Source organism: Styela clava, chromosome 2 (genome assembly GCF_964204865.1).
Source record: "Styela clava chromosome 2, kaStyClav1.hap1.2, whole genome shotgun sequence".
Classification (NCBI taxonomy): Eukaryota; Metazoa; Chordata; class Ascidiacea; order Stolidobranchia; family Styelidae; genus Styela; species Styela clava.
This window is the reverse complement of record NC_135251.1, coordinates 7,866,613-7,890,071: the sequence shown is the minus strand read 5'-3', so window position 1 is coordinate 7,890,071 and position 23,459 is coordinate 7,866,613. Positions and strand designations below refer to the sequence as shown.

At 36.5% G+C, this 23,459-nt stretch overlaps 2 protein-coding genes and 1 long non-coding RNA gene across 3 annotated transcripts; 1 reads left to right on the top strand and 2 right to left on the bottom strand.

Annotated features, from left to right (window-relative positions):
- Positions 1-327: 327 nt before the first annotated feature.
- Positions 328-3,412, bottom strand: LOC120335747 (60 kDa heat shock protein, mitochondrial-like). Its single transcript, XM_039403366.2, has one exon. The coding sequence runs from the start codon at positions 3,300-3,302 to the stop codon at positions 1,578-1,580; it is 1,725 nt and encodes a 574-aa protein (XP_039259300.2). The 5' UTR covers positions 3,303-3,412; the 3' UTR covers positions 328-1,577.
- Positions 3,413-10,066: 6,654 nt separating this feature from the next.
- LOC120335809 (uncharacterized) lies at positions 10,067-15,152 on the top strand. Its single transcript, XR_005568711.2, has 2 exons — positions 10,067-10,495; positions 14,227-15,152. It is a non-coding gene; the product is annotated as an uncharacterized LOC120335809 (long non-coding RNA).
- A 5,338-nt stretch (positions 15,153-20,490) lies between these two features.
- LOC144431227 (uncharacterized) lies at positions 20,491-23,000 on the bottom strand. The gene is made up of 7 exons (XM_078119066.1): positions 22,857-23,000; positions 22,115-22,199; positions 21,675-21,740; positions 21,277-21,342; positions 20,894-20,965; positions 20,718-20,789; positions 20,491-20,591 (listed from the first exon to the last, which is right to left on the bottom strand). The coding sequence occupies exons 1-7, from the start codon at positions 22,998-23,000 to the stop codon at positions 20,491-20,493; spliced, it is 606 nt and encodes a 201-aa protein (XP_077975192.1).
- Between the last annotated feature and the right edge of the window lie 459 nt (positions 23,001-23,459).

The window sequence follows — 23,459 nt, the reverse complement described above, 5'->3', positions numbered from 1 at the left end:
CTTCCCAGACTTTCAGGCTCGCGAACCCCTCTAATAAATTCAAATTTTCCGGGAACCCCTGTTCCCAGTAGCGGGCCCCTAATCAGACCTCACAATCAAGGTCGACATTGTTATACAAGGGCGCAGTCTCTCTAATCCTATGTGTTGAAAAAGAGAGTTTTTGTTTCGCACTAGTTTTAATGATTGTGTTAGAGTCAAAAGTCTAAAAAAGTACAATAGATATAGTACTTTATGTGAAATTGCTGTACTCCCTGCGACCTCCGGTTTGGAAAGATCTATACCTCCCTTGCCTCGGTTCCTCACAAAGCCTCAAAATAAAAAATAGTTACCTCACAGCTTGGCAGTAATTTAATGGCATGATTTTCTCAAATCAATCACAAGAAATTATTGTTGAACGTGTAACAGACTTGCAACAATGGTGCACGAGAGAGTCGATGAAAAATGAAATTAAAAACTGTGATAGCAGCGGGCATGTAGCTAGCTAGAGGATATAAACCAGGGATGAGCAAACTGCGGCACATCAAAGCATTCTGTGCGACCCCTTGCCTGCGAGAAGTTGTGAAAATGAAAATTAACTTCGATTTGGCAATTAATTTGTATCATTTGATATTTTTACTTTGCCATACAACAAAAATCTTCAATTGGGGATATTTTACATACTAAATTTTAACTTATTAAGATATGGTAACTATATGATAAAAAATAAACACCCCTTCGCTAAAATATTTTCCGAATGCAGCCCATGCAACCAACATTAACCCCCCCTGGTATAATCCATATCTTGAAGTTTAACATCAAAATTTCCAAAATTACTTTTGCACTGGCTCACAGGACAGCAATGACACAATTACAAGTAAAAATGCAAATCAATAAAAAATGGAATTATTAAGTTCAAAGGTCAGAGTTCAAACATTGGCAAGGTAATTGAAAATCGTGATGACCCTTTCAGGTATGTTCCATAATCTTACAGGCTGAATAAATCAATTGCAAAATGGACGATAATTGTAACACGCTTTGTGATTTCCTATTAAAAAAAAGATAATTTCACATTATCTAAAATTATTAGTATTTGGCTGATGGTCAGACAGAAAAAAAACTTCCAAGTAATTTACGACACTCTCAAATAACATGAAATCGGTCAGAGCAATGTTTATTAGGGGTTGCATCACTGAATTTTCAAGTTCCATCAAGAATTTCTGCAAATTTCTTTGCAAACATGACCCAATTTGTTATATATCATTTCAAAATGTATTTAGAATTGTAATTATTTATTTTTAAACCCCCTGCCCTAACAACCAAATTAAAACTTGAAGCATCAGATCCATGTGATGGAATATGGACCTGGGTGAATGTTCAAGACTATAAAATAGCAGAATGAGACGTCCAGTGGTCCAATTTTATTAAATAAATTAAAAATGCCTGATTTATCTGGCTCTGGGTAGCCATCATTTTAAAATGCGTTGAAATCTGAATGTTGAACTCTGTCTGCAGTGTTTTGAATCAAGTTCATAGGCAGTTAATTGAACTATCTCAGTTGAGGGACGGTCTCTGAATCTTAATAATTCAGTGTGGAAGATTTACATCATCCCACCCATTCCTCCCATGCCCCCCATTCCGCCTCCCATACCACCCATAGGTGGCCCAGCTGATTCATCTTTCGGCTCTTCTGTGATGACAACTTCTGCAGTTGTCAATAACGACGCTACTCCTGATGCGTCAACAAGAGCTTGCTTGACTACTTTTGTCGGGTCAATGATGCCAGCTTCCATCATGTTACAATACCGGTCTTCACGGGCGTCGTACCCATAATCTCCTTCAGCTTGAAGTAATTTTTCTGCGATAAGTTGACCTTCCAATCCAGCATTGGAGCAGATAGTTGACGTAGGAATTCTGAGAATTTTCCTCACAATGTCGACCCCAATTTGTTCGTCCTTATTATCGACCTCAATATTTTCAAGTGAAGGCGAACAGCGGAGAAGAGCGATTCCACCTCCAGGAACAATTCCTTCTTCGACAGCTGCTCGTGTTGCGTTGAGAGCATCTGTGACACGATCTTTCTTTTCATTGACTTCAACCTCGCTTGAACCACCTACTTTTAAGACGGCGACGCCACTGGCAAGTTTAGCAAGACGTTCATTCAATTTTTCACGCTCATAATCGCTTGATGTGTCTTCAAGTTGTTCTTGAATTTGAGCGATCCTGCGTTCGATATCGTCCTGTTTCCCCGCTCCACGTAAAAACAAAGTATCATCTTTGGTAATTACAACTTCGCCAACTTTTCCTAAATCATGGACTTGAACATCTTCTAATTTTAATTCCATGGCTTCGTCACCGAAAATGATTCCTCCAGTAGCAATTGCCATATCTTTCAGCATATTCTTACGGTTGTCTCCAAAGCCTGGGGCTTTTACAGCAGCAATTTGTAAACCAACTTTCAAACGATTTACGACGAGGGTTGTAAGAGCTTCACCTTCAATATCTTCTGCAACTATAATGAGAGGTTTACGTTGAGCGTTTGCAAGTTCGAGCGCTGGTACAATGCTTTGAATAGAGGTTATTTTCTTCTCGCTTATCAACAAGAAAGCATCCTGGTACTCGACCTTTTGACCCTTCGCTGTGTTGATGAAATAAGGTGAAATATAACCTCGATCAAATTTCATGCCTTCAATAACATCCAACTCATCGTTCAAAGTTTTTCCATCTTTTACCGTTATGACGCCATTTCTGCCGACTTTTTTCATAGCTTCGGAAATGAGATCGCCAACCTCCTTATCACCGTTTGCGGAAATGGTTGCTACTTGCGCAATTTCTTCAGGTGTTGTCACAGGTCTAGATAATTCTTTTAATGCATCAGTGACTTTCACAACCGCTTTTTGAATACCTCGTCGAACATCGATTGGATTCGCACCTCTGTTAATTTTCTCCGAGCCTTCTTTCGCAATTGCTCTTGCGATTATCGTAGCAGTCGTAGTTCCATCACCCGCTTCGTCGTTGGTGTTACTTGCAACATCTTGTACAAGTTTTGCTCCAATATTCATCAATCTATCTTTGAATTCTATCGCTTTTGCGACAGTAACTCCATCTTTGGTTACTTTTGGCCCTCCCCACGCCTGCTCAATAATAACATTACGACCTTTAGGTCCCATTGTAACTGCTACCGCATCCGCAAGTTTGTCAACCCCTGCCAACATTTCCTCCCTTGCAGGTGAACCAAAAGAGACAATCTTTGCGTAGCCACGAACTGCAACCATCTGGCTTGCTGGCTGGGCAACTTTTCGAACCAATTGTGGAACTCTGTGCATTTTTATATTTCTTGTTTTCAGATTATTAAATTTAATGAAAGCTGGAAGTGCAGGTCTACGTTAACCTGGTCAAAACTACAACTGTAATAAATAATAAGTAAATACTGAAAGTTTAATCATTAAATAACAACTGTTGGACAAAAATATGATAAATCTCGCTTGTAAAAAAATTTGATCAAGGTCGTTTTTTTCAGCGTAACATCATTCACAATCAGAATTACTTATATGTAGTTGCCAGAATATTCTCATCCTAATGAGCAAATATATAAATGCTATTTCTGCTTGATTTCACTTCAGGCGGTTTGCAAACAATTTTCATAAAATATTATAAAATCTGAGGTATCAATGGTCTTAAATTGAACAGATGTACGATCTAGCATACCATAAATCCCAAAAACTGCAGGGTCGAGGCAGCTAAAATCGTGTCATATGCAATCTGATGCATTTCAGGACTTTAGTTTATTACAATTTAAATCAATAAAACCTGAACCGGAATAATTAAGTTCAAAATCACATAGGCAGCTAATGGGAAACTTTTATTTATTTATTACCTTTTATTTTATTTATTATATATCGACTATTCGAATTTGAAAAAAGTATCTGAGTACCGAAAATTGAGATAATAAATAGGGTGGCTTACCCACTTTGCAACCACGACCTATTTGCGACCATCAACTTCATCAATTAAATTAATGCCAAAAAAACTAACGAACCGCAACGATATTTCTCACACGTCATCGTCCACTTATCCCCTGTAGCTCTGCGAAATTACACTAAAATGCGGCCACAAACAAAAAAGTAGCGACCGAAAAAAAAAACGGACCATTTTTCTATGTCGCCAACTACCCATTGTCCCTGAAAAAAGCTTGAAAAACCATACAAATAAAAGAGATAAAAAGATGAAACTTGGCAAGTGGGTAGAGTTGTGTTTCTTTTAACCATCTTTAAAGTTTCGCGTTTCTACATTTAAAGGAGGGGGAATTGGAGGGTGCGCATTTCCAATACGTCGATAATATCTTTGTCGACCAATTTGTGACCACCATGTTTTTTTTTTTTGATTGCTGTGATGCGGTGCTTTGTTTATAATTTGACGAGTTTTGTTCGAAATAACCGTGTTCTTAAAATATATGACGGTCAAAAATGCAATTAGAAGGCCACTTTTTTCACACATGGCTGCGTATGCCCTAGTCTCGACGCAGCAGAAACGATGTTCAAGGCTTGAAATCCGTGGTCGCACACTGGTCGTTCGGTCGCAAATATGTCTTCAGAGTGTCGTACTTTTGTGGTTTGTATAGCTTTAACCCCTGGTCTTAAAAAGGTAATTCGAGGTTTAGCGTGTAGATTAAATGCCAATGCACCTACGATGCAAAAATTAACAGGTTAAAAATATTGGTTTTTCAGTTTTATATCGGTTTGAATGAAATCGTCCGCAGACTGGCTACACCACCCTATCAGCAAATTCTATTATATTTACAGCACCTCATTAGGTTGAAAAATTTTAGGGTATGATTCAGATATTTTTGCAGGCTAAAAGACACTTTAAATGAGGTGAGTTGTGGTGAATAAACAAATAAATTGGAAAATTGTGACAAACCAATAATTAGAACAAAAAACTATTGATGTTAAGGCAGCAATAAAACTGCAAAAAAATTGTTACTAATCATTTGATACAGAAAGGTGGTTTATTAATGATTTATTAACATAAGATAATTTCTTTAAGCACCTTAAATTCTTAAATTGGTGACACAAGACAAAAATGTTAAAAATACACAATGAGTTACAATCAAATTATTTTTTCTGCATTTGTAACATTTAATAATCAATGTTTTTGGTTTCAATTTACTTCAATAAGACATTCATCACACACAGACTCTGCATTATTTCAGAATTTCTAGCATCAAATTATTTTTGAATACAGACAGTACGGTATCGTAAGGGCAGTACTGCAGTACCAGACTGGATTCCATGGCAGGTGCACGCCCGAGGGCGCTAGCGCTCCGCAAAAATGCACGCGAGCGAAATCAATTTTGCACGTCGAAAATTTGCAATTGCTCACCAATGTAAATCGGTTTAAATGGTTTTAAAATCAATAATCCAGTAATATAAAGATGCCAAAATATTATAACTCCACAATTGTCGACAAATACCAGCCTGCAAGATTTGGTCTGATCGAAATATTGCGAAGCAAAAAGACCATGGACCTTTTCCCAACATTTGACCCGCGAAAAATTCCTCTCATTGTTACGTCCTTTTTTGCATCTTGCTGATTGGCCAATGTCACGAAGTAAACAAGGAAGTCGATGCTCGGGGAAAGGTCCATATCGTGTTGAATGATAGGAAATAGGTATCCCGTGAGAATAGTTATGGACGAAAAGATCGCCTTCGCACCAATGGCCAAGTACGGCTCTGATTCAGCGTATTTTTCATACAATAATTTTACTCGAATGTACTGAACAGTACCGGTATCTAAAGTTGCTCAAACACTCCCAAAATTAGTGACAAAGTATGAAAATAATGTTTGGGGTCAAAGGTCAAACGTCCATTTTGCTCTAATTTGACGTATTTTTTATCCATTAATTCTACGTAAAAACACTACCAAAATTAATGACAAAGTATGTCCATTTTGCTCTGGTTCAACGTATCCAATAATTTTACGCGGATGTACTGAACAGTACCGGTATCCAAAGTCGCACAAACACTCTCAAAATTAGCGACAAACTGTAGAAATAATGTTTGGGGTCAAAGGTCAAACGTCCATTTTTTCTCTGATTCAACGTATTTTTTATCCGATACCGGTAATTTTACGCGGATGTATTGAGAGGTATCTGATGTCAAAGTCAGTTGCACGCGAGTGCAGTTGTTTTGCACGTCGTGAGCTATAATTGCACGCCAGGAATTCTTATTTTGCACGCGGGAATTTCTGATTGCACGCCCGATTTCTCGTTCAAAAAGGCCATGAAATCCAGACTGGCTGCAGTAGTCAATTCCTTGAGAAATAAAAATATTTGGCTTCAGCACTTTCAGACTTTGCAGAAACCACAGAAACAATCCTGCGATCAAGACTCCTCTCCACAGTACAGCAGTATGAACACTTAACTCCAGAACTCAGTGAAGAGTTACCGATACCATACTTCAATCAATCAATTTTATCTGGCCACTCTGATAGAAACAAAACACAAAACAACAACGAACGGACAAACAAAATACAAAGGAATAATTTGCTGCTTTCACTATTCTAAACGTTTTATACATTGGTTTGCTTTGAGCAAACGTAACTACAAATATCTTACAGTAATAACGTTAAATAGCTTTCTAACCAAATACCTCATTCCGACATCAAGATATTCTCGATCACAAATCGCAGCAGCAATAAAAGAAACGCTTTCTGAAAACAACCGACTGTGTGACTGCGCGCGAGACAGACACGACGGAAGGTCGATCGATTGCACAACCGGCGATCACACGAGCACGCGTTTCTTTTGCAGAAAAATCCAGAAACAGGCGTGGATGCATCCAGGCGTATCGAACTCTTGCGTCGCCTCGTGGCAATTCTGCGTAAGGTTTCACATCATATTTATTCGGGAGATCGTAGGGAAGTCGATAAACCTGAATAATTATATGGCAAACCATGGAATTTCGTCCGGCTATCAGTTCGAATCAATTATAGAAATAAGTAACTAGGTATTTTTCAATCAGCTTGGTAATATCTCCTTTTAAAGGTGCCGCTGATCGATAACCAGTATTGGTTACTCGCGTCTCCTTCACCCTGAAATATGGCCTATTTATAATTTAATTTATTGCAATTTGTATGTTTGTGCCTGTTTTAAGTATGGTGAGGAATAAACTACTGATTGAGGAATATTTTTCTCTGCACAGCATATCCCTCTTGTTGACTAAATCGGTATCCAATTTGGCAATCCTCATAAAATCATTAAATCGGTGTGGCGAATAAATTTAGTCATTTTTTACTCGTTTGTATATTTTTCTTTTTACTAAGTAATTGAATTTATGTCTCGCTTTTTCGCTTCCGATCTTATCATGTCTCGGTGATTGTAGGTGTGTGTGTATGTGTGCGTGCATGCCTTAATTAGTTTTAACACTTTTGGGAGAGCGAACACGTACTACTTCCTTTATCTATAACTTCCCACCTAAAATCTGTACGCTTTATACTTTACTTGAGGTTTCGTTTGCTTTCCCGATTCTATAATCAGTTTTATTTATTTTGTTCTCATCAATTTTCTTTATCGTCTATTATGCTGATTATTAAGCAAAAACGACTATATTGTGTTTAGCAGTTCGTGAACAAGGTTACCGGATTACAGATGTATATACGCGCATGTTGGAAGACCGTAACCTACTAGTAGCGAGTACGAAATGTTCTGAGGACGTTTAGCTATAATTTATTAAAATACAAACGGCTTTACCTCAATACCTTAAAATTCCATAACATATCTGCAATCTCCCAATGGGGATATCAATTGTTTGTTTTATTGCTTTTTTTAATGACAAAACTGGTCAAAATCTTAGTCTAATTGTCTGATTTGCAAACAGTGGGATTAGATCAGGGTTGAGCAAATTACGGCACGTGGAGTGTTTCATCCGGCCCACTTGTGCCCGCTGAAGTTATACGACTATAGTTTTTGGAAATATAAATAAATATATAGCGTACCGCAAAATAAATAATATCTCACGCAAAATCCAAACCTGGATGTAATCAATGACATTAAACAATGTTGTTTAATGTCATTGATGTAATTTACAAATCTTCGCCCTGGCGGGTCGCGAAGCATTTCCAAATGTTACATACAATTTTCAACAAGATCAAGAAATTGTGGCATTATTATCACATAACAATAACCCTTATGACGCAATTTACCAGTTGTTGAATTCGGGTAAACAGTAGCCAGTAAACCGGTTTATGTAGTCGTTAATTTTATGTCCAATGAGTTCCATTTTGAATACTGAGTAGATCAGGGTTAATATACTTTATCAAAACACCCTAACTTTGTTTAATTTTTGTAAGAAACAAAATGGGTAATTTTTAAACAGAAAAGGTAACGAAGTAAAAAATCTCAATAGATTACAGTGAAAAACTTTGATTCGGATTACGTCAAATGTGGTTTTATTGAGGCAGGAAATGACTTCAAAATCACAATATGTTGAGTGTCAATGCTACGTTGGCAATGAGCCCCTATCAATCATCCACTTGATCTGCTAATATCAAATATACAAGCTTAAATTTTGCATCAATAATATATTGCATTTGGATACCTTGTATCTTTTCTAATATATTAACACCCCATTGTGAGTGACAAAGAAAAAATGGCGATACAAGTGGGTCACGAAGTGGAAAAGGTTAGGAAGCACCGCAATATATATTTGTTGTACATAAGCTGTTACGATATTTTTTTGCAAATAAACTGTTTCTATTCATGGGCTTTTCATATCGAGCATCCGGCCCAGTAAGCAATCTATCATCTGGAACTAGCCCACTCCTGGATTAGATAGTTAAAAATAAGAACTAGACGGCTGGTTTATTAGGGTTAGGAAACAAGCCTGGCATTGCACCTCCGTATGAATACCCACAGTTCGCAAGCTTGAATCGCAAGTTAGGATCGAGGTGGGATGTACCGGCAGTTATGTTAGGGTGGTTCGCGTCACCGCTGGTCGGTTATGGCTTCCTCCACTATGAAGCTTATGCTCCAGAAAACAAATATTTAACTAATCCCATATCCGACATGGAATGGTAACAGACGGGAGGCCGTGGTTCGTCATAAGGTTTGGATAGGATTTACATATTTATCCCGGTGGAGGGGAAAGCCGATAAGACGGCTTAACCATATGGCGAACCACGGCCTCTCGTCCGGTTACCAGTCCATGTCGGGTATAGGATTAGTTTTAGTTATCGAACCAGCGGTAACGTGAACCACCCTACGACTGCGAGGAGTCCAGCTATCCTCTCGCACATAACTAAGCCCTATTATCCCTTTGCTATCTCCCGGGATAAATATTTAGATCCTCACACATTCCAACTATGCTCAGCATGACATCCTGGTTACATAATTGTCCTAGACGTAGAGGCCGATCCAAACTATTATTGGAAGTCTGTAAAACCGCACAAAAGTAGGTTCCCCGAAGTTGATTAAGGTCAGGTTTTATGCAGACTGAAATATATTTACCAGTAATATATGGCAACCGTTAGTTAGGGTCAAATGTCACCTCACCAGAATTTATTTTATGTCGTCCTGTGCTGTGTCAGTGTGTGAACCGTACCGGCAATGCATTGGTTACCGCACCGTAGTATAATTGAAAGATTATTTCGACTCCATAGTAAGCATAGCATGTGAAAAAATCAGCATAACATGTGACAAGCACAATATTGTATAAATGTGCTTGCCATATCATGCCTGATGAAGTTTTTCTGAATAGAAATTCGAAACATCGGCAAATTGAATCGTTTTGCTAACACCAGTTACCGGTACTGAGTTATGCTTTATTTATCATCGATATGAATATAGCTGGCTGCCTGGTGGCAATCTTGCGCTATGTGATAAAATTATATTTACCAATAAAACTAATAATTTTTCCTAATTTGTACAAACACAGAAATTATAAATAAATTGGACAAGTCAGACTACACAACTAACACAGATTAAATACTAAAATAATGACAACTGATACTGTACTGGTACCAGCACATATTGGCTGTTAAAGAATTATCCAATATTTGAACTTATCTTTATAAGAAGTTGCTGAAAATTGATATTTTTGCAGAAACAGAAATAAAGTTTGCAAAGTTATAAACCTAGGAACCTTGTATTGTTTATGTCAGAGAATCAAAATAAATGATTGATTGAAATGGAGAAAATACCTGACTGGTAACTTTCACAATCCGCACTCTGACTGGAGTCCTGAAAGTTGAGACCAGAAAAATTCGGAAAATTTGCATACTGAAGCAATAATATCGATACAAAAATAACTGACATTGTTATTTGTTATCATGATTATGGTAATGTGTTCCGTGTCTGTACCAGTATCGTTAGTGGGGGCAGGATGAAAGGAATATATTTATAAATTCATATACCATTGGAATATAGTCCTGTACTACTAAATCTCATGGACTGCAATACTAGGATTTACTCATCTGAGGCCTATACAGACCTAGCAAGAGAAGGACCTTCATACAGGAAATTGTAAGTAAGTTTTTTATTAATTTCAAGATCCATAGGCAAAAACATTTCACTAACAAAGTAATTTTTTTAATATATTCTGTAAAACAGTAACCTATGCTTTTATGATACATAATTAAATACTAATTAAGTTACTATTCAAAGAATAGGGAGGGTTATTCAGACATTTGCCAGATTTTTGATATGAAAAGTTGTGTAACAAAACGTAGTATTATTATAGGTTTGAAGGCTTCTCTTTATCAATCAACTGATAAACTAACGGTATATGGAAATATTGACTAGTGAAACTTGAGCAATGCTAACAGAATTAGTAACAGACAAACAGTATTGATGAGGGGAGGCGGACAACTCACCATCACCAGAGACAACTCGACTGCAGAGAGGCCTGGTGAGTTGTCCGTCTTTTCGCATTTTCTACGGCGGTGTTTTAGGTCTATGGAAATTGCGAAGCAATAGCTCTGTGACGAGTTGTCCCTGTAGTCGAGTTGTTCGTCAGCCTTGATGAGTTACCCATTTAGTAAGGAATATTATATTTAGCGAAATATAGGTATATGTATTGAATATATGTTTATAAAGGTATAGTTAGGTGTTAAGATTATAGCCGATAAAAACATAAAATTACAAAATAGTAAAAAAATTTCAAAAAAGGTTAAGATTGATTCAGCGTTTGAAGTTTTAAGTTTAGTTAAAAATCATTAAGTTATAAGTATTCGATGCTTTGGGGAAAGTCAAGGCTCACAGCTGACTGGGTAAGTGCTAGCAGTATTGAGAATAAGTAATAAGCTCCTATTCTAGTTGTAGATTGAGATTCTAACATAATATTTTAAATGTAGTATAAATAGGCTACCAAAAGCTGTGTTATCGTGTATTAGTATTCAATTAAAATGATTGTCAGATAAAGTAAAGTTTTAAATATGGAAGTTAGATGGCTAAGTTCAGAATTAGAAGAAATTCATTCTCAATTCTAATTCAATTGAGTTGAATGGTAATCTACTTGATATCTTTAAACTCGAAAAGGAACCTACTATTATGATAAGAACGAACTTACAGAGCTGTATCAGAACAGAATTACTGAAAGCAACTAATTACAGGTGAGCATGGGCATTATATGTTTTGACTAATGCAGGATAAATAAGGGTCATAAGATTTAGAATTGAGTAGTTGTTTTGCTTGGTCGCAATTTTTATTAATACAGCAGTTGAAGGCAGCAGCCACAAGATATGATTACCTATCACACACATCAGTCCGTTTCGTATGACTAATGTTAATTTTGCCAAATTTATTTCATATGGTTTTTACTTCATATGAGAGCAATGTCATGCCATGATATATATAGAGGACTTGCACAGGTCACGTGACTTTGTTTACTAAACGTCCAGCTGGCTCCTGTCAGTTGCAAGTCGGATTATACGTTTCCGTTTTGTTTGACTGTTGAAAATGGTTATTTTGTATGGTTCCGCTGGCTGTACTTGTAGTATAGACAACGAAATGGATCTTCAGTTATATTCCACTGTTTTCAAAAGATTCGGAACGTCGTGCAATGTGGATATCATCTATTGGCAGGACTACTTGGTGTCAAGTCCAGAAGTCATCTCGCTTGTGTTTCACTGTTTGCGGACAGCACTTCGTTGATGGTGAGTGATAATGTGCCGCTATCAATTTTTTAAAATATTCACAAGCTCCCTCATTTCAATGGAAAGCAGATGACAAACTATATTGACAATAGGGTATTGTTTCCCTGGTTAACTGGTAATCTATTACTAAGTGTGAAAAGTTGCATCTCTGATCATCCTGGTAGTGTCACATGTTCCGGTTCCAATCCCATGCGGGGATAGTTATGTGCGAGAGGATTGCAGCTCTCCTCCCACTGAGGGTGGTTCGCACGACCGCTGGCCACTTACGACATCCCCCACAATCAAGTCCATATTCCTGAAAACAAATAACTGGCTAACTAATCCCGACATAGAATGGTAATCGTACGATGTTGTAGCTGCAATCCTTCTCCAGATAAATCCTATGGTGATCAGAGATGCGGAGGCGAGCGTATTCCTAGATGGCGAATTCAATTGAATTCAGGTTATATTTTTTGCATGAGGACTGGCGTTAAACTTTAGTTATCTATCCAACTTTTCACACTTAGTAATAGATTACCAGTTAACTAGAGGAACAATACCTTATAGCAATTGATGATTAATTCCCTACATAAGTCAAGTCTACAAGTAGACAAGCAAGTAGGCCTACGGCTAGGCCTACCAACAACAGTAGTTTGTCATCTGCTTTCCATTGAAATGAGAGAGCTTATGAATATTTAAAGAAATTGATAACAGCACATTATCACTCACCATCAAGGAAGTGCTGTCCGCAAACAGTGAAACACAAGAAAGATGACTTCTGGACTTGACACCAAGCAGTCCTGCCAATAGATGATACGAAATAACTATTTTCAACAGCCAAACAAAACGGAAACGTATAATCCGACTTGCAACTGACAGGAGCCAGTTGGACGTTTTTGTTTTTTTGCCGTCCAGTAAACAAAGTCACATGACCCGTCACCCGTGCAAGTCCTCGATAGCTTGTTTGCATGCATTGCATCTTTTGTATCATGTAATGTTTTATGCTAACAACGTTTCGGTCTAACAACCACTTAGCATACATCAGAATAATGTTTAACTTACCTCTTATTTATTTATTTTTTCCCATTTCTAACTCTTTTTCTTGTTATCGTATATATATTATTTACCTCCAACACACAGCCTCTGCATAGCCCCACGAGTGTGTATTTAAAACATTGCTTAGCTTGTAAATAAATTAAAACTATCCGGTGATGTCCCTCTCAAATGCGATACCGGTACTGCGCCAAGAGGACAAAAGTCTTTAGCGCAGCCACAGAATAACCACGGCAGTCCGGCTCTCTTGGTTGGTTGTTCAATGATATGCGGTCACCATGGCGACCGCGGCCTGTCGTGTCTGGAGTTGCTTGCTTTCGTTATTATCCGGGTCACCGGGTCGCTTAATGGCGTCTCAAGTCCGGCTTTTGTTAGTATTTTATGTTTGACTTCTTTCTCATTATGATTTAATATTAGACTTACTGCCTCAAAGGTGACGCTGCTCGATAACCTTCTCTGGTTTATCGCGTCTCCCTTCACACTGAAATGTAATTTTTCACTTTTTTTCAATTTTGTTCGTCAATGTTTACATTCGGTTTGTGATAAAATAAACTACTGACTGACTGACTGCCTTGTTTGTGTCTGAGAAACTAGGATCCTATGACATTGATATATTTACCATTATGGTACAAGGACAAAATTAGTATATGTGTTATTGACATTTTCCATTCAAGCGTTGCAGATCTATTTAGATGATTTGCATGATAATATGCACTGTCATAGAAAATACTGCGCTTAACCGCTGCCAGACGAAGGATGGTCAATGCCTAATAATCTACTTTTGTGTTACATTCTTTATAATATGGAATATATAAATTATTTTTAAAATTTGATACAAATGAACTTAATATTGTTTTAGGTAATGCATTCGCAGGCCTAAACATTCTTTTTAGTCACTCACATTTAGTCATAATCCTGTTCACAGGCATGTCATTGTAAGGCAGCTTTCTAAAACCGAATACTCATTGCTGATTGCTGCAGAAAATATTCAATTCATCATTTTTAACTGTAGTCAAGTTTAGTTTGATCGATTCCCTATTTTCATATCCTTTTATTTTTATTTTTCAGTGAGAAAGCATTTCTCTCATCTGCTATGAAGATGGGCAGTTGGACACCAGTCGAAAATGACAACGTCCTCATCAAGATTGTTGTACGAATAAATAGATCCAGAAAAACTGCTCTGACATGCCGCAACATCATTCATCATTAATATCATTTAACTGTATTTCACAGATCTTTAAACAACCTGAGAATAGGTGTATATTTTTTTTCGATTGATTTTTTTTGGCAGTGGTTTGTGGTATGATTATGCTTACTTCTTACACTCTTGACCGAATATGAAAGTCCTATATTTTTCAGTGGCACAGAGGGCAAAGTTTTGTTTTTGTATTTTTCCATTGTGGTAATTTTTTTACTATAGTATATAAAACAAGTCTTGACGTGAACATTGCACTATATTGGCAGTGCGCTAGGAGGAGGCCATCATATAGCGATTTGGACCATATTACTACACACACCTAATCTAGCTAGTGTGGTGAAGCATTACCTGAACATGGCTTTCTACAATAGGTTTTTATACTTTTAACCACTGCGAATATCACGCAATTAGTATGGCATGTATTTGGAGGTCGTTGAGCTTGAATGGCAGTGTAGTCGCCTAAAAAAAAATCAAACCTGACGTTCTGAAGGGCAGTCTAATATGTCTTCTACTAAGGAGGCCGTTCAGATAAATGTTGGGAACCTGTAACCATCCCTATATCTAATTTTGAGTAACAAAATGTAGATTGTAATACTTCTAACGTAACAACGTAACCACTGAACAATATGTAAACAAGATGTTTTCAACATTCTACATAAAACAAGTCCATTTTATGATATATGCTGTGTAAGTAACCTCGACAATTGATCAGTCAACTCGCGGTCAATCTTCAATTTTATATGTTATTTAGATCAATTTGAATGTGCAAACTTGATAATAAATTAAAACATTGATATTTGCCGACCGCTGAGAAGTGAATTTGACCTTTTTTTGAAGTTTAATAGGCGTCATTCCAATTATCCAATAAATACACTGCGTGAAACGAAGAAAAGCACGCACATAACCGTGGACGTGCTGCTTCTAAGGATTGATGCTCTTATTTCATTCCGTGGTAGAGCCAACGGCGATCCTGGAGTTTGCGTACCAAGATGGCGGTTACCGCCACAGGAGCGTAGATGTGAACCAGGTTACGTCATGATTTTAGGTACAAATATCTTTTATAGGAATCATTCCCATATCCGATGCATAGAAGAAGAATGGGCGCTCAAGAAGTGTGTCACTTGACTAATTCCCGAACTCGTGTCGTAGTAGGAATATTTTTAATAAAGTACTACGTTTGGGTATCCGAGTCATCCCGTAGTACGTACGGACTTTACTGGCGGGTGAGTCGTAAACGGAGGTGAACCAACAACGTAGCAAAACGAGCTATATCGATTCAGGCGCGTCCAGGGTTTTCAAAAGGAGAGTGGGGTCAAAATATTTATTTATCGACTCGATAGTCCCACGAAACAGCTTCGTATGGTGTTGTTTCTGTTGTGCAAGTATTCATTTCACAGCCCGTACGAGCGTATTCAAATGTCATGCTGTAATGATTTAATTGTGTTCCACGTAACCTCCGGTTGTACAGACTACGACAAAAATTACTAGTATAAAATACCCCGACAATCCGAGTAAAATGTTAACAAAATTTGTTGTATATACAACTAAACACAACTACTATAAAATACCACATAGAACGTGTAAATGCGTGGTATACTGCCCGATTTTATACAGGTTTGATTCGAATTTTTGCGAATTTGTTAAATTTGAGCTGTTCCATCGCAGTGCCGTGGCTCAAGATGAAACATTGTGAATAGTAAATTATATTTTTATGGTAATAATTCGATAAAAGGATAGATTGAGCGTAAATTTGAATGTTTCAACTTTGGTGACTACGGTATAGCTTCAAAGGCAAATAAGTACAAAGTGTGCGATGAGCACAAGAAAGTTTAGCGATTCACAGAGTCTAGAATAGTGTTTTTTTATCTGTCGCGCGCTCTTGAAAAACAATATGCTGTCGCGGGGATTGCAAAACAAAATTAACAAAATTCATGGTGTTTTCAGTTAAATTTTAGTATTTTCTAACGCCTTTTTCAATCTTTGTATTAATCACTGTATTGTAAGCCAGTATGTGTGTCGCGGATTATATACTTTAGTTTTCTTTGACGTCCGGTCCCCAATGATCAGATATTAGTTGGGGCGTTGTTTACACGGGACACATAGATCCACGAGAAAAAACGGCCATCGACCTACTCGTGAAACAAGGAGTACATATACAGCGAATACAGAAAGATACTTCTGGGACAGAGCGACTTGCAGAAATATGGTTTATATAAAAGTTGTATATATATAAAATTCCGACCAGCCGAAATAACTATGTCTCGCTGACGAAAACAATCGGCGATATTAACAAAACAAATAGCCCAGTGAAAATCGAAAGCATTATTAGTGGCCTTTTTAATTTTCCAAAACTCAATAGGGGGGTTAGACTTCGCCTCTTGTCCACACGCAGATACCCTTTGAATCGTGAAGTGTACAACAATGCTAGTGGAACACTGTTTGTGTACAAGAGTATACCTACTGGTTGCATAGTTGCGACTACTTGCACTTGTAGATCAATATCTTATTCCAAAGTAAAAACCTCGGTAGGTAGTAGTTGAGATACACCTGACTGACTTGTGTTTTATAGAAATCATGACATAAAAGACCATGACGACTTACTTGTGTAGCGAGGCCTTTTGAACAATTCGAATATGAAAATAATAAGTAGTTATTTCTTGGATTTGGCTGTTCGAATGAGCCGTGTCCGTCTGGCGGCGGCGTGTAGCACTCGTATAGAAACATGTTTATTTTCATGTAAAAGATCTCATTAGGTAATAGCTGACACAAGTCTTTAATTAGTAAATTACAGTAATTCAAGTTCAACACTGCCAAAGAAACAGCTGGGTAGAGATGATATTGATTGAATGATTGGGAAAACTCAGAAGAGAAATTTTGTTTGACAAGCGCAGTGTTTGGACGAAAGCTGATAATATACTAATACCACTTTATACTAATTTATATGCTTGATTGTGAAATACAATTCAAGATATCTATAAATATATTGGGTGACGCCATATTTCCTGATTGTATATATATTTCACAAGCATAAAGCTAATGTTGGACCAATCTCATTTAACACTAAAATTGGATTTCCATCACCTATAACTATTTTTGACTGATTCCTCAAATTTGAATTGAACGCCTGAAACATTGTTTTCATGCTATTTTGAGTTCATTCCAAACCCGAATGGTTTTTGGAAATTGAGTTCAACAATCAGCACGTTTTCATTCTAATTTGAGTCCATCTTAAAATGAATAATTCCGTATTATTGGATTCATCATAAAAACCCACCATCTACCTTTCTGAAATATTAAGTTTATGCCCAATCCACGACACTGACACACGTCTGTTTCATAGTTCAAAACCTTACACTTTATTAACCATACATTTAATATGTCTTGTTTATTAGGTTTTTATTATGAGCAATTAAAGAAAAACGTTCAACTGAAAAAAATCATCAAACTTTATGTACAATAAAACCAATCAAAAAACTTACTCACACATTCAATTATATACATGAAATACGTATTAAAAATCAAATATTATGGGAATAATGTTTGTAAAGCATAAGTCGTGATTTAATGTTCATATAAATACACGAAAGAAATCCCGAACAAAATGATCAAACCTACGTACGTACGTATGGTGACCAACGTGCCATGTCGAAGATTACTACCAATGCCGTATTACACTGCTTGTGTACCCCTTATATTCAATAAGCTTTGTTCATTATTATAACAAGCAATCAAAGAACAACATTAAATAACAAGATCATAAATTTTTATACATATGAATCAATCAAAATATTATTATATACGACAGCTAAACATCGCAACAAATTTTCCAAAAACGAATTATCAAAGAATAAGATACTCTACAGAGATAATACATTAGAATGCTGCACTCTACAGAATAACCGTTGATCGATAATCGAGCATGGTTCTCCTCGTAAGGGCTTTAACGTTTTGATTTGAAAAATGAACATTTGACGTGTATAAGACGAGAAATAAACCAACCGTGCGTCCAACAATAGTTATAAAAATAGAGGCGATGGATAAAGCGTAGACTTAGTTTGTTAGCATCGCAGATTACATATATCGGGTAAAATATCATACTTCCACCACGCCCAGGTGTTATGAAGTGGGTAGGCAATGCCGAACCGAAAAGATTTTTGTACTCTCGCAAAGTATAACAAATTGTTATATATATCAGAGGCTTCTTGTATATGGCCTTGTTCTGAGAAAACGGGAGAATAAGCGTCGTATAAAAACATGTATAAATCAAATCTGGTGAAACCAAATTAGCCTAAATATTGCACCCAAATCACTCATGTAAAGTATTGTGTCAGATATTATAAAATATGTGCCAATTAGGACAATTAAATTGACATAATAATATTCACCGACGAGTGTGAAGACATGTGGACGAATGCGTTCCCGGCGTTCATTGCTAAAGGCGATACGCATGAAATAAGGACGGATATAATTTATTTTCATATTATTGAAGTCGGTGCTCCAGTAATGTGTGTACCAATATGGAGGTAACTAATTTTGTTCGCTTACTTTTAATCAAGTTGTGTAAAGAGACTGAAACCTAGGGGCAGGGGATATATTAATTTGGCTAACACTGACAGTCCCCTACTCATAATAGAACTGAAATAAGAAAATCGGAATCAAATAATTGTCAGTCCTAAACTGGTACACATACTACGGGAGTACCTTGAAATCTCCGTGAAATAATAACACTCAAATCGGAATTGTTTTGAAACTCTTTATTAATTGATCTTGGAGTTAGATTTCTAGTCTTGAGATTTACGCCCAATTATGGATGGGTCATGAATGATTGATATCTAAAGTCGAAATTTGGCAGAATCTCTGAATACACGATTCTTAGTCAATCAGCTTTACGTAATTCCAAGGAATTAAGCCTCGTTGCCCGTTGCAGGTTCCCATCCACCATAGTTCACTTGGAAACTCAATATTTGTGATGATATCTCCACCCCGAAAGCTTATTTCGTCATCGTCTTCTAAAAGTAAATAAAACACGGATAGAACTGCTGCTTCCTACAGTTTGTGCCAATATAATTTGATAATAAGAATATGATTGTGTGGTAATAAGAAGTTTCCTTGAGAGAGCTTTCATTTTAACATAACATGTATAGATCGTTACTGGCCGCGACTGCCGCAATAGAAACGTAGATGGATGGCATCGGCGCTCTCGTAGTAGGTACATTAAAAAGATGACGCACAACTTGAACCCTGACCCGGTACCCATACTATGTTCAGGTATTGCGCCATCTTGGTGCACATACTTCTGGAGCACCCTATTTTTATATATGTGGACAATGTGGTCTAAAACATGAGTCAAAAGCCTTAGTAAAAATAGTATATGTAGTTCGAGAAAAATGTAAATATTTTAATAAATATATATGGAAAAACTGCAAGACTCACTTTTGTCATAGTCGAAAAGTGCTCGTGCTTTCTTTTTTGCTGCGGGAGTAGCCTTTTGTGCATCAGGTGAACCTATGATTAAAGATTTACATATTCGGCCATCGATATAATTTGAAATTGTTCGAGTAACAGTATTTAAAACAGGAGTTTCACTGTCGCTGTCTGTGTGGTGTGGAAGTCTATCTCTATTACAAATTTAGGGAACTTCCTGTGGTCATTTATATATGTCCAGTCAAAATAATGACTTTACCGCTGAGTTTACGTTTCATCCTACCCATACGTGAAAGTGAATGTCTTTTAGGATGTACGATGTGTACGTTACAAACGAATCGCCGGGGTCTTTTTCAGTGGTATTACTTTGTCATGGCTTTATTAATTGCAGAGTCTTTCGCTTGCAAATGTTGCAAAAGTTTTGTGCTTGGCAGTATGCAAACAAAATGTAATAGATTTTACCAAAAAAATGTAATAGATTGGCAAGACGTATTGAATGCTCGCATTGGTCTTGGATGAATATTTCACGCGACAGAAAAATTAGTATCGACTGAAAAATTTGGCTCTTTTAACGAGTGGTGTTATAACGGAAAACTTCTCATTTGGGAATTTCTTACGCTTTAGTCTTTCTAGTCTGTGTGTTTTATTTTCGTATTTAGTAAACCCCATCGTCTACAGTCGGAAGTTTTTATTACCATACCCGGTATTGATTATTGCTTCTCATATGCAATTTTATTCTGAAATTCTTCACAAGAACTTTCACTTTGTGGAATTCTTTTTTGCCAAGCTGTTTTCTCAACAGTATTGAGAACTGTATTGGTTTATATGTATTTTTCATAGCAGTTGTCTTTCTGATGTTTTATCAGTATTTTTCGATAACAGGGGAGAGATTGCTTGCGACCTTTTTTGATTTGTGTTAAAAAAATTCAAGACTCACTTTTGTCATAGTCGAAAAGTGCTTGTGCTTTATTTTTTGTTGCGGGAGTAGCCATTTGTGCATCGGGTGAACCTATAGTAAGATATTTACATATGCGTCGTCGATATTTTTTCGATAATGGTGAAGAGATTGCTCGTGAACTTTTTTAACTTATATAAAAAAAATGCCAGACTCACTTTTGTCTAAATTGAAAAGCGCTTGTGCTTTCTTTTTTGTTGCGGGAGTAGCCTTTTGTGCATCAGGTGAACCTTTGATAGCATATTCACATATGCGGTCAACAATATAATTCAATACAAATAGTATTTTAAAACAGGAGTTACGTTATCACTATCTGTGTGGTGTGAATTTACTTTTTATCCTAATCCATACGTTAAAGTGAATGTCTTTTTTACGACGTACGGTGTGTACTTTACAAAGGATTCACCTTTAGTAGTATAATTTAGTCATGGCTTTATTAATTGCAGTGACTTGTACTTTCGCTTGCAAATGTTGCAAAAGTTTTGTGATTGACATTATGCAAACAAAACTTAACAAACAAAATGTAATAGGTTTTACTAACTTTTCAAGTTGGAAAGTGATTGCATGGTATTCTTCAGAAATGGTTTCTTGTCTTTAGCAATTGATTCTGTATACATCGAATATAGAAATTTTTTAAGGGTGAGATATTAGTCTATAAATTTCAATATGCCACCTATTAGGACTGATTCGGCGTTTTTAGGGAGTGAAAAACGACAGGAGCGACAAGAAAAATCTAGGTAAACTGAATGTCTGAAGTGAATGTCTTTTTTACGACGTACGGTGTGTACTTTACAAAGGATTCACCTTTAGTAGTATAATTTAGTCATGGCTTTATTAATTGCAGTGACTTGTACTTTCGCTTGCAAATGTTGCAAAAGTTTTGTGATTGACATTATGCAAACAAAACTTAACAAACAAAATGTAATAGGTTTTACTAACTTTTCAAGTTGGAAAGTGATTGCATGGTATTCTTCAGAAATGGTTTCTTGTCTTTAGCAATTGATTCTGTATACATCGAATATAGAAATTTTTTAAGGGTGAGATATTAGTCTATAAATTTCAATATGCCACCTATTAGGACTGATTCGGCGTTTTAAGGGAGTGAAAAACGACAGGAGCGACAAGAAAAATCTAGGTAAACTGAGCTGCAGAATTCACATACAAGAACATTTTGAAAAACTCACTATGTGCTTTATTGGCTGCACGCGTGAAACCTAATTCTGAGTGGTGAGAAACATCTCATAAATACGATGGTATGATATTTTGAAGCTTAAAGTTGAAATGAATATGTTAAAAGTGCGTGTCCGAAAGTTATATGTTCACAATTAGTTCATTCATTATTATGTTTATCCGAAATTAAAAATATTATTGTAGCTGACCTGTAGTTTCAACACTGATACTGACCCCGTCGTTGTTGTCAATGTGTCCAGATTCGTTGTCAAATTCATAATATTTCAGAATATCCTCAAAAATAATATTTGTCCGAATAATAGAATGCTTTTTGTGATTTATTAGAATTGTTCTCAGTCTATTATGCGAACCTGTACTTATTAAATTTTGACACCATAAATTGATTTATTTTGTATTGCAACCTATCGTAAATATTTCGTAGACCTTGTGAATTAAGCAGTTTGGAAGCTTGGCCCACCTCAGGTTAGGAATAAGGACTTCTATTTTATAATTAGACATTTGTGTGATGTCGTTCCCACATGCAGATCAGACAGTCAGTTTTATGTAATTTGTCAAACTTTTCGTTTCATAAAAAAATAATATTGCACTTTGAAGTTCTATCGGCCTTTCGAATAAGTTAAAACTTTGTTTTGCCAAATAGGCAAAATAGGTAAATTCTAGTTGTTTATAATTTATTTTTTTATTTTATATTTTTTTTGTTGGAAATTGTGTAATTAGCGACTTTCTTTAAAATCGGTTCATTAAAAAATTGGAGCATATTTATTTTTTACTACGTTTTGCGCCATCAACCTGGCCGGTTATCAGCAGCCAGTGATATGTAAGATTCTACTATTTTTTGAATGACCGGTTATTTCGTATGTTTGCCCTGCCTATCCTATGATGACTTTATGGCTTGAAACCGCGGCTTTTCGTTTATTTGTGTTTTTTTACCTCGAGATAATCGAACTCTGGCCTTTTTTCTGGGTTCTCATCCCAACACTTAAGCATGACTTCGTAAAGTTGTTCAGGACATGAAGCTGGACGTGGCATTCGATAACCTTTCACGACCTTTTCTAGGACTTCTGTTTCCAACATTCCTAAATGAAGTATTCAATTGTAGTTTTACAAAAATTTTGCGTTAGTTTATACAGCAAAAAAGAGAAGAATTGTGAAATTTTGTTTAATTTTGACATTTTTCTACGGAGATCACGACTTACACTTTCTATCGATTGATGGATATAGAGGGTGGCCCTAAAGTAGGTATACAGTTATTAAACTATTTTACTGTATAATAATTTTTCTAACTGTATACCTACTTTTGGGCCACCCTGTATATTAAATGACTGAAAATCACTAAATAGCTCAATTTCCATTTGTTTGGGAAATGGAGTATTTTTGCAATATTTTTCACATGTCATGGAATGCTCACCTGGATATGGTATGCGTCCTTTCGTCACTAACTCAGTCAGAAAGACGCCAAAACTCCAAACATCTGACTTATGGGAAAAATCACCGGTTAAATGGGTTTCTGGTGCTGTCCACCTTACTGAAAAT

Coding starts and splice junctions, on each gene's coding strand:
- LOC120335747 (XM_039403366.2), bottom strand. CDS start 3,302: ATGCACAGAGTTCCACAATTGGTTCGAAAAGTTGCCCAGCCAGCAAGC.
- LOC144431227 (XM_078119066.1), bottom strand. CDS start 23,000: ATGTTGGAAACAGAAGTCCTAGAAAAGGTCGTGAAAGGTTATCGAATG. Junction 21,741..22,114: donor TATCAGTGTTGAAACTACAG/GTCAGCTACAAT, acceptor CGATGTATACAG/AATCAATTGCTAAAGACAAG. Junction 20,790..20,893: donor GCTTTTCAATTTAGACAAAA/GTGAGTCTGGCA, acceptor ATCTTACTATAG/GTTCACCCGATGCACAAATG.